Below are 12,468 nucleotides of genomic sequence, written 5' to 3'. Positions count from 1 at the left end.
AATGGTTCGAATAACATTGGGACTTCCCATCAGACACCATGGCAACCAGAAGACAGTGAAACAACAACGTTAAAGCGCTGAAAGAAAAACAAAACATAACTATAAAGGAAAAGTATATTTCAGGAATGAATGCAAAATATAGACATTTCTCCAATAAAGGCAAATTAAGAGAATTTATTGCCAGGAGACCTGCAGTATGAGAAGCGTTAAAGGCAGCTCTTCAGACTGAAGGGATGATACCAGAGGGGAACGTGGCTCTTCAGAGATATAAAACATTTTCTCTTAATTTCTTTAAAATACATGAGGTTTTTTTAAAGAAAAAATGTAATGCTGTCTTTGGGACTTTTAATGTATGAAGATGTAACACATATGGAGATTATAACATAAAGGGCAGCAGGGGAGGTGGTGGTAAGTGGACCTATATGGTTTGATGACATGGGTCCTACATTTTATGTAAAGTGGTACAATATAAACCCTAAATCGACTATGAGAAATGAAGGATATATATGTAGTATGCATATATATGTGCATATGTTGTATATTAATTCTAGAGTAACCATAAAAAAATAACTGCAAAGGAGTAGAGCTGAAAATCAATAGATGAATTGATTCTTCAATAGAAGCTAACAGCATGCCCCTCTGCCTGTGGATGGGGTGGGAGGATGTAACACGCCCAGCCCCTGTGTGCACCAAAGCCCAGTAGGGCCAGTTGGCAAATATGACAGCTGACTTGGGCTCTAGACAATCCTTTCCCAAGCCTTTGGGAGGAAAAGGGGAAAATAAAGACAGAGAAACAGGCTTTCTGGACATCACAAATGACCAAAGTCGAGCAGCGGGTCCTGCACACTGTGGGGCCACACAGGGAGTCTTGGTGTCCTGAGCACTGGACTCAGTCTGGAGACCCAGATTGCAGGGCAGAAGCTGCCATTACAATAACAAGCTATGTGACTTGAGTAACTCATTCGACCACTCTGGGCCTTAGATCTCTTGTCTACAAAGTGAGGGGGGTGGATTTACAGCAAATTCTTAGAAATTGCATTTCTGAGGGGAAGGGACAATTGGGCATCCACTTATACATCTGTATTGCAAATGTTGACTCCTTTGTGCTCAGGATGAGGCACCAGTCTATCTTCTCCCAAGTAAAGCACATTTGCACCCACTGTTTTGATTCCTATCTTTATCCTAATGACTCTTAAATATACCTTCATTTGGACTTCTCCATGTTTCAGACGCATATGTCCGGCAGCTCTACTTAGATATCCTACAGACATATGGAAATCAAAATGTTCTGAACAAGTGCCTCTCAAAATTTTGTAGGTATCAAAATGACTGGAGGAATCTTAGTGACAGTGCAAAGGCCCTGACCCCGTACTACTTCAACGAGCCAGTGCTTCTGTGCTTTTTAGTAGCTCTTTAGGTAAATCCGATGCCCACCAAAATTCAAGAGAAACTCTGTTCTAAACTAAATTCACAATCCATTCCCAACCTTTCTACTGCTTTGGCCAATTCCTTTCCAGCATCCTCACTCTCAGAGGACGGAGCCATCTCTCACCCAGAGGCACAGGTAGGTCCTCAGTATCAACCTCTGTCACCCTCACCCCTAAGTGCCATCTGCCACCAAGTCCCTCCATGCTACCCTCTGCACCCTCTGGGCTGCATTCACTGCATCCCACCCTGCTTCAGCTATGGCCTCTTCCACCCATCCTCCATGCTGCAGCCAGGGTAAATTTTAAAAAACACATTTTATTTTGAGACTGTTTCAAATCTCTATAAAAGCTGCAAGAACACTACAAAGAATGCCTGTATACTCTTCACCAGACACCCTATTCCAACTCAACAATTGCCCCAGAAATGTCCTGTTAAGGATCACGTGTCATATGCACTTATCATGCCTGTCAATCTGGAACAGTTTCTCAGTCTCCTCCACTTTCACAAACTTGACATTTTTTAAAATAACATAGGCCACGCACTTAATAGAATGCAACTCAATTTTAGTTAGTCTGATGTTTTCTCATGGTGAAACCCAGACTATTCCTTCTGAACACTGCAAATGCTATCTACTTTTCATTGAATCCTACACATGGCATGCAATGTCTGTGTGTCCTCTTATTGGTTGTGTGAACTTTAATCACTTGATTCCGATGGTGTTTGCCAAACTTCTCCTCTTTAAAGTCATCTTCTCCTACTCTGTAATAAATAAATATTTTGGGGGGAGAGACTTTGAATCTACGTAAAATCCTGTTCCTCTCCTCATGTTCACCCCGTTTTAGCATCCATCGATGATTCTTATCTGAATTAACTATTAATCTGATGATTGCCAAATAGTGAGTTTCTAATAACATCATTCTTTCTACTATAGGGACAAGCTTTCTCTTATTTCCATTTATTTATTCATTTATATTCATATCAGTGTGAACTCAATAGTCCTTACCTTATTCAATAGGTTATAATCTGTGACTATCATTATGTAGTTTGAGGCTCAATTTACCCCAGATTTGGACATTGGAAAGTCCTTCAAGCTGGGCATGTGTTCTTTTGACATGTCCCCATAATTCTTTGAGTATTACTTACTTTTATGGCACAAAAAGATGTGCTGAGCTCATCTCATATTTCCTCTGCCCAGGCCCTGGAAGGAGCCATTTCTCTAATGAGTCCTGGTTGCTTTTAGTGGAGTATATAGAAGATCTGAGTGCTAGGTGTACTCTTTGCTAGATGGATGTCATTGCTTCAAGGCACTCTCAGCCTATATTTATGTCTCTTTCTTTATATATTTAAAACCATAATTTCACACCAAAATCTCCAATTTTACTTCAACACTATACAATTCATTTTAGCTTTTTTACTTTCCATATTTGTATCTTCTTCTCCAATAGCTCCTGTTGTCTCCAATATATTTCTCAATCTCCCTGTGTATGGTTAGTCTCCCAATCCGGCTGGGCTGGCAGTTCCCTCACACATAGATCTGGCTCCCTGCTAGGGCTTGCCTCCCTTGCTCAGGACATCTAATTTGGTTGGCTTTGCCAAATGGCTTCTGGTGAAAGAAGAAAGCAAGCAAGCCAAGGAAGGTGTGTTGTTGCTGTTGTTTCAAAGAAGGGAAGTGAAGAGATTGGAAGGAAAAGACAAGAGAAAAGCCAGATTACTTTTCTAGAATGCAAATCCATCACCTTTGGGTTGTGTGTGTTCATTTGCATTCAGACACACACACACACACACACACACACACGCAACCCTTGAATGATTTCCCATTGCTCTAAGGCTGTAAATTCCATCACAAGAGTCTGAGAATCACAAGAGTCTGAGAGATCCTACACGATGTAACTGCTACTGATCTTCTTGGGCACTTTCCCCCTCGTTCTCCAAATGCCAAGCACAGGGGTCCCTTCTCAGTTCTATTCCATCTTCCTTCTTGCCACAGGTCCTTTGTATGTGCTGCTTCTCTGCCTCTGTGATCTAACCTGCCCTGTTCATTTGGGGCAGAATGCTAAGAACTGAATGTGTGCCCCCCAAATTCATACTTTGAAGCCCTAATCCCCAATGTTACATTATTTGTGGGTAGGGCCTTTGGGAGGTGATTACAGTTAGATTATGTCATGAGGGTGGAGACCCCATGATGGAATTGATGCCCATATAAAAAGAAGAGACAGAAGATTTTTTTCTCTGTCTCTCTTCCTGCACACACCAAGAAAAGGGCATGTGATGACATAACCAGGAAGAGGGCCCTCACCAAGAACCCAGCCGTGATGAGACCTTGATCATGAACTTCCAGCCTCCAGAAATGTGAGAAATAAGCTGATGTGTAAGCCAATCTATGGTATTTCATTACAGCAGTCCAAGCTGATTAAGATAGTGACCTATTCTTCAAATCCCTGCTGGAGCACCATCCCCTCCTCTGCAAGCCCTCCTTAATTCCCTTAGACACCATCAGGCTATTTTGTCATTTACTATTTTACTCATGTTCTTACAGAACACAGTGGCCCTTATTTCAGCTCGTAATTACGCACTCATTTGGGCCTGTGTATGATTAATGCTACCAGTCCTCACTAAACTGTGAGCAGTGTAAGAGCAGTAATGATGTCTCTTTTTGATCATGATTGTGTCCCCAGCTCATGGCCCAGCATTGGCACATAGTAGATACTCAATAAATATATGTCGTGAGAATAAACTGTATTTTTAGAAACACAAATTGTTTAGTCAGCAAACATATAATTTTTTCTCTTTTGAATAAAAGGCAAAACGTGGAGAAATAATATAATAAATATGGCAAGGTGGGTGACCATATGACTGTACAGAATCCTGAAAACTCTCAGGTGTAGGAGTATATAAGCTTTGTCATCTAGAAGAAACACTTATAAAGTCACAAGAAATGATCTATATAATGCATACAGGAAAATAATGTGAGAAAGCTTTTACCTGAGAAACTTGATGTAAGGTATACACAAATGGTAAACAGTTGACCCTTGAACAATGCAGAGTTTAGGGGTACTAACCATCCTCGCAGTTGAAAATCCATGCATAACTTTTGACTCCCCCAAAACTTAGCTACTTAACTGCTACTTAAGTGCTTTGCAGCCACATGGTGCACTGAGTCTGGGGGTGACAGGTGTGTGTGTGTGACTTAGTTGGTACTTAACTACTTAACTGCTAATAGCCTCCTGTTGGGCAGGTTACTTAGTTGTTTGGTTAGGTATGTCATACCTAACCAAATATATTTTTCAAACATATTTACTGAAAAAAATCCTCGTATAAGTGGATCCACGCAGTTCAAACCCACGTTGTTCAAATGTTTGCTGTATTTGGTTCACATCATTTTTTAGGTGATTCAGGATGATCAAAATGTTAGTCCTTCCAAAGACAGAATGGAGTTCCATTCAGAATCCAAGTGTGAGCATATATGTGCATATCTAGACCTGGACTGGGTGATTTTAAATTGCTCTTGAAAAAAAAAAGATATTTGAGAACAGCCAAGGAAATTGGTTTTTGTGCTTTTTTTTTCTTTTTTTAAGAAAAAGAATGAAGGATAACTTGCTTTACTCAAACAGTAAGACTTTTACTAAAATTATTATAACCTGAATAATACATATAGTAAAACTCTCACTGAAGTTATAATAACCAGAACAATATGGTTGAGCACAGGAATAAACAGATCAATGGAGCAGAACTGAGAATCAAACATAGTTCATATAAAGAACTAAACATGTCAAGGATGACATATGGTTCAATAAAAAATAAATTATATATTTAATTAGAGGTGTTGGCATAATTGTCTGTTCACCTGGACTAAACAGGGTAGGAATATACTTCCCAATACATATTCAAAAATAAATTCCAGAATATCCCTGGTGTCTATCAAGAAGATAATAAATAGATGAACAATAAATTCAGCAATAAATAGGAACAAACTCCTGCTGCACACAACATGAATGTATCTCTCGAACATAATGCAAAGTGAAAACAACCAGACACAAAAGAGCATATACTGTATGATTCCACTTATATAAAGTTCTAAATATGAAGTTCTAAAACAAATCTATGATTAAAAAAATAAAAACAGTGGTTGCCTGTGGGTAGGATTGACTGAGAAGGAACATGAGGGAGCTTCCTGGTGTGATGGCTGTGTTCTATACCGTGTTGGGAGTTTGGGTTATGAAGTTGTACGCATTTGTTAAAACTCTATAAATGTACACTTAAGACTTGTAAATTTCATTACATGCAAAAAGTTCTTTAACAACAACAACAAAAAAACTCCACTGTAAACAAATATTTAACTCCAGTGAAAGACATGTATGCTAAAGCGTTAAGGGGTGATATGTACTAATGCCTGCAACCTACTTGGAAATGCATCAATAAAGGAAGAGGTTACGCTGGATGGACAGAAGGAGAACAGAAGGTATAAGATAAAGTGGATATAGAAAGATGTTAATTCTAGAATCTAGGTGGTGGAGATATGGCTCTTCTCTGTCAAATCCTACCAAACTCTCTGTATGCTTGAAATTTTTCAAAATAAAATATTGGGAAAAATAAATAAATTTCAGGTATACTAAATATTTAAATATAGAACAAAAATCTCCTAATAAAATAGTACAGAAAAGTTTAAGAAACATTTTATAACTTTTGAGTGATGAAAAATTTTAAAACAAACCAGGAAATCCAAAGAGACATAGAGGAAAAGATAGATATTTTTGACTTCATATATATTAACCACTTTGTAAGCCAAAGGATATCATAAACAATAACAAAAGAAGGGGGGAAACTAATTATATAATATATTGCAGAAAAAGTGTCATCACCCCTAATATGAAGAGAATTCCTATAAGTTTTAAGAAATCAACAAACAACCCGATAGAAAAATAGGTAAAGACATGTACAGGCAGATAACAGAAGAGGAAACATGGATCCCAGTAACTGCGTGAAAGACATTAATATTTCTAGCAATCGATTGAAAATGCAAATTAAAACAAAATGGATTAGCAAATTTCTAAAGACTGAGCATCTCCAGCACTGGTGAGGATACTGGAAGATGGACAACATACATTCCTGGTGAAGTGTGAATGTTTACAAACTTTTGGAAACACAATCTGGCAATAAGAATGTCCAAGAGACACAGAAAAACGCAGAAAAATAGGCACAGTATGATCCTGATTTTACAGAATAAAAATATCTAAATTTTTAAACGAAAAGGAAAATGTGGAAGGTGACACACTTAACTGTTGGAATTGATACCTTGGGGCAGGGGTAGGTCACATTTTTTTTTATAGTCCATGAGCTAAAAATGATTTTATAACTTTGTAAAGGATTACGTTGCAAATGGTTATATAATCATCTATGTATATCCTCTATTTTAACTCTTGGCCAACAAAGCCTAAAATATTTACCAGATGGCCCTTTAAGAAGAAGTTTACTGACCCCTGCCTCAGAGGAATTGTAGTTTATTAGTTATTCTTTTCCTTTCACTTCTCTGCCTAGTTTTTATTTGTACAATATTCATGTATTACTTTTGCAAATTTAAAGAAGATAGATAGGTAGGTAGATCAATCACTCTGGGTGCTGTTGAGAATGGACGTCAGGAGACAAGAAGAAACCGGGGACCCTATTTGGGAAGCCATTGGAACAATCCAGGGGAAAGAGAATGGTGCTCTGGAATGGGTGGTGGCAGGAGAGATGGAAAGAGAGGGATAGATTTAATAGGAGCCTATAGGAGTTGCTGAAGGACTGGACATGGATGGGGAGGTACAGGGAGAAATCAGGCATGATTCCTAGGTTTCGGTCTGCCCTTGAGTGCTGACAACTACAGAGATGGAGAGACTGGGGAGGGGATATTGGAGAGTATATCAAGAGCCCTATTTAGGACTTGTTAAAGTTCTAAATGGAATTGTGTGAACTAGGCAGCTGGATACGGATGATTAGAGCTGCTCAGGGTGTGGAGGGGGAGGCTGAGCAGGAAATACAAACTTAAGAGTACTTTTCATGTAGATGGTACTTAAAGCTCTCTGGAGGCAATGTAGAGGGAAAAAAGGAGACTGAGCCTACCTGGTGACGCAGTGCCCAACCCAACTGGGGCCTGAAAGCCTAGGCATGCCGGAGCTTGCTGCCTGACAACAGAGGTCTCTGGAGCTACTGGCCACCTGTTTGGATTCCCCTAAATCATCTGTTCCAACATTTCCTTTTTCCACTGGCTGAGGAACACCATGGCTTCAAGGTAGGCACTGACCCCTCCTCACAGCCTATGCAAATGCTTTCCTGGACAACGGGCTGCTGTTGTTTCTCCTGGAGAGACAGTCCCCCAGCATCTGGCTCCCCAGTGGAGAGATCAGTTCAGGTCCCAGTCCCTCCCAGTATGTCCTGCCACGGATCCTCAGTGATGTTCTCCCACTTTTTATTCATGTCATGCTTTTAGTTGTGGATACCAAAAGGACTCACCAAGGAGCTGGTGTAGGTGGGGTCTGAGGTGTCATCCTGGAGGTAGCGGGAGAGGCCAAAGTCGGACACCTTGCACACCAGGTTACTGTTGACCAGAATGTTCCTAGCAGCCAGGTCCCGGTGCACATAATTCATCTCGGCCAGGTACTTCATGCCAGCCGCGATGCCCCTGAGCATACCCACCAGCTGGATCACTGTGAACTGCCCATCATTTTGCTGTCATGAGACATAGAGACATCAGGATCAGTTGTTACACAGGAGCCGAGGTGCCATGGTCCCACTGCTTGTCGGCCTCTGTCTGTACCGGGTCAAGCTGCTCCTGTGCTCTCCGCCCCTCAACCCCATCTCTCTCCTTGAGCACTCTGCTCTCTTCTCCTTGCCAAGCCCTGTTGATTTCATCTCCAAATTACATCTCAAACCCATCTACTCCTCTCCATCTCCACTGCCACCATTCCATCCAAGTCATCGTCATCCATCACCTAGAACAGCTGCCCTGCACCTGCCCCCGCTACAATCCATTCTCTCCAAGGCAGCCAGAGCCATCTTTTTAAGACATAAATCAGGCCACATCACTCTTTGGCTTACAGCTCTCTAATAGCCTCCCAGTGCATTAAGGGAAATCTCCAAACTCCTTAGCGTGGCCCATAAGGCCCCACGGGATCAGCTACTGCCCCACCTTAGGCCACCGTACCCTTCACTTCTGTGCTAAAGCTACAGTGACTGGCGACCTTTCAGTTCTTCCCAAGACAAGCTCTTCCCGCCTTGTGCCATGTCCTCTGTCTTCCCTCACAATTGACACCTACTTGCCCTTCAGGTCTCTGCTTAAATGTCATTTCCTTAGAGAGCACATCCCTGTAACTACTCCCCGCCCCCAAATATGATTAGCACTTTCTGACTACCATCTTTCAGTGCATGCTCTTAGTTTTCTTCTTAGCACATATCACAAGTTTTAATAATGTGTGCCTGTGTGTGTGTCTGTCTCTGATGCTTGACTCTAAGCTCTCTGAGATGAGAACCCCATCTCTTGTGGTCACCATAGTATTATCAGTTTTACATATTACAATATTAACATAGATAGAAAGAAATTCAATAAACATAAGATGAAGGAATGACTGGTACATATCTTCCTTTTTCTAAAATTAAATATTGAAGGCACCTCCTTTGAGTAGTTCCAGTGCTCTCAGCTTCTACACTGGGATACCCACACCTACCTCATAGGGATCGGTGGGGCAGGGGGAGCTCACGCACAGTGTTGGGCACATGGGACCGTGTAGTGAATGGGAGCAGGTGCTGCTCCTCCTCATGCCAGCCGGCAGTGCTGCCCTCTGTCCAGTCACTGGTGGGCTCACAGTTTCTTGGGTGGATGAACCTCCCTGGTTAGAAGAGCTCCTGGGTCTTGTTCCTGCACACACTGGTTAAATCAGCAGACCCTGGCCCATGCTGCCAAGAACGTATTTTCCCATCTAGTCTAGCCCCAGCTGCTCCCCAAAGGGTCCTGAGCTGTGTTCTATAAGTAGAGCACTCCCACTCATCGGAATGCTCTGATTGAGGGAGAGGTAGAAGGAGGCCGGACACCCAGGGTCTAGTCCAGTTACTGCTGAGCACAGGCACTGGACAAGGTAGCCACAGACTCTGCCCCAGAGTCCTCATGTGAAATGCAGGAAGCATAAACAAGGCAGTAAGCTCCCCTTAGCTGAGCATCTACTGTATGCTCAATGCTCCCCTGCACATTATCTCACGTAAACACATATGAGACATGTCATATATGTATGTGCTCCTGCAAAAGCATTTTCCATGCAAAAATAAGTTTTTAAAAAAGAAAAGACCTGTTCTGAAAATACCCTGTTTATTAGAGAAAACACTTACAGTCAAGAAGTGTAACAATGCCAGCATGAACTGTTGAAGACTGCTTCTCATGCAAGATTGCATCTTGGATCCATGTTCCAGGGGTTAGGCCCCCTGAATTAGAGAAAACACTTACAGTCAAGAAGTGTAACAATGCCAGCATGAACTGTTGAAGACTGCTTCTCATGCAAGATTGCATCTTGGATCCATGTTCCAGGGGTTAGGCCCCCTGATCAATTTAGAGAGTGGAGGGAATGAACACTCCCCCTCCTTCCTGAGACCCCCACCAGAGGGAGGGCCCCAAACACACTGGGTTTGACACATTCCAAGTTCCACGCTATTTCTAACTCAAACCTTAATCACCTCCCAATCTGCCCAGGAGATTGGATGGATGCTTTTCTCATAGCATTTTCATCTCAGCAACTCCAAAAGAAAGTGCAGAGCTGCTTTTGGGAGACTCAGACTGGTTTCCGGCACATGCTGCCCATCTGTGAGAGCTGGATGTGCAGTGAGGGATGTGAATCCTTCTTCTCACTAATGCACTTCAGTCAACACCTTCTCAAGAAGTCGGCCAGGCTGTTGCAGCACAGGTGCTTTCTGCAAGTAGGTCTCTGGGGATTTGCCTTCTCAAAACGTTGTCACCCGACTTCTGTCTATTACAAAAATGTATCACAGCCACAAGTCACATGCGTTGTATTTTTCCAATTCAGTTTGCTATTTCCTCTCTGTAAGTGTAGACAATAATGTGGCTAAAAATGAACATGTCCCTAAAGAAGCCAAGGGTTGGGGGAGGGCACTTGCATTGGTCCATTTTTGTGTTGCTATAATAGAATACCTGAAACTGGGTGATTTATAAAGAAAAATGAAATTTATTGCTTACAGTTTCTGAGGCTGAGATGTCCAAAGACCATCTGGTGGTGATGACAGTGACCCAGGGGTCTCACATTGCAAGATGGTGGAAGCAGAGAGAGCAGAGAGAAAGACAGACTCTTCTCTTCTTTTAAAGCCCTGAGAACCACACCGTTTTTAATCCATTTACTACTGCGTGGTCCTACAATCCAATCACCTCTTCAAGGCTCCACCTTTCAATTACCATAATAGGATTTCCCACCCTCTTAACAGTCACAGAGGGGGCTAAGTTTCTAATACATAAAACTTGAGAGACAATTCAAGCTTCAGGGAGTTTGGGGAGCACATAATTTAATCCACTACAGCCCTGGTGGTGGCTGTGAACAACTTTGAGAGGAGTGAGGCTGAAAGAGCATCATCCAGTGATGTGTCTGATGTATCTACATTTCTGATTTACACATTTGAGTCTTCCTAGAGCTGCTTTATTAGCCAATCTGTTTTAAAATTTAGATCAGTCATCCCTACAGTTTCTGGGGTCAACAAAAGCTAAGAAGTGGTTAAAGGTCCAGGTTTTGGAGCCAGATGGACCCAGTATGGATCCAGGCTACTGCTCACTGGCTGTGTGAGCTTGGGCGAGCTGTTTAACTTCCAGAGCAGTGATTTCTGCAACTGTAAAGTGAGAACATAGCGCCCATTCTTCAGAGGGCATTGACAAGGTTACACGAGATAACACATCTGAAAAGGTCAAGCTTGGTGCCCTGTGGACACTAAGATGGCAGCACTGATCACTGCTACTATCAGCAAAGCTGTAATGTCTCACAGATCAGCTCTCCCTGTGCCTCAGGTGTGCATGGCGAGAGAGACTGGGAACACCTAGGGCCAGAACTCTGGGTTCCTCATGGCTTGCTGGGTGTGTGGGAGAGACACCCTGGGATTGCTGCCCTTGGAGAACCCAGCTCACTTTGCATTCCGAGATCAACGGGTAATGGGTAGGCATCATACTTGTCCCCCCACCCAACTGTAGTAGTGGATGATTGGGACCTAATAATGCAGTCCTGATGTTTGGCTCAACTAATCAAACATTGATTTCTTCCATGACTTGACTCTTGAATGGCAAGTCATATTTCACAGAATATGATTTGATCCTCCAAACTGGTCCTGTGCAGTAGGCAAGGCAGGCAATATTATATTGTTTTCATAGACAAGATAAAGGAGGCCTAGAAAGTTTATGTGATCAGCCTTAAATCACTCTGTGTGGTTTTGAGTTATAACAGTAATCTAAGTCTGCAGCGGCAAATTGCTTCTCCACCGATGTTCCATCTCTACTCAACTGGCGATGGCTGCCTCAAAAGCTGTGTGGAAATGAAGGCTGTGCAGAAGCTTTTCAGAGAGAAGAGCCATGACTGATTAGTGATGCTACTCTTATCTGGGTCTTCTAACTCCTGTCCAGTGCCTTTTCCAGTGGAATGTGTTGACTCTGCAATGGGCAATGCATTTTCTTTAGGATCTGCAGAAGAACCACACATCACAATAGGCAGAGTCATGCCTGCTGAATTCACGCTCTTGGTAAAACCTAAAGATGTAAACATATTAAGATTTTCTGACATGCTTAACAACTGTTTCAGAGAGAAGAGCCATGACTGATTAGTGATGCTACTCTTATCTGGGTCTTCTAACTCCTGTCCAGTGCCTTTTCCAGTGGAATATGTTGACTCTGCAGTGGGCAATGCATTTTCTTTAGGATCTGCAGAAGAACCACACATCACAATAGGCAGAGTCATGCCTGCTGAATTCATGCTCTTGGTAAAACCTAAAGATGTAAACATATTAAGATTTTCTGACATGCTTAACAACTGT

The 12,468-nt window shown here is 42.1% G+C and overlaps 1 protein-coding gene across 1 annotated transcript in view; it reads right to left on the bottom strand.

Annotated features, from left to right (window-relative positions):
- Window positions 1-12,468, bottom strand: part of EPHB1 (EPH receptor B1) — a gene marked incomplete at its 5' end in the record, with an annotated part of 144,112 nt that overhangs the window by 40,332 nt on the left and 91,312 nt on the right. The window contains one exon of the mRNA XM_008586805.1: window positions 7,918-8,133. Within this exon, the coding sequence (XP_008585027.1) occupies window positions 7,918-8,133 (216 nt within the window). The remainder of the gene's footprint in view (window positions 1-7,917; window positions 8,134-12,468) is intronic.

This window comes from Galeopterus variegatus, unplaced genomic scaffold, assembly GCF_000696425.1.
Source record: "Galeopterus variegatus unplaced genomic scaffold, G_variegatus-3.0.2 Scaffold4126, whole genome shotgun sequence".
Lineage (NCBI taxonomy): Eukaryota > Metazoa > Chordata > Mammalia > Dermoptera > Cynocephalidae > Galeopterus > Galeopterus variegatus.
The sequence above is the reverse complement of the archived record's forward strand: the minus strand, read 5'-3'. Positions and strand labels throughout refer to the sequence as shown.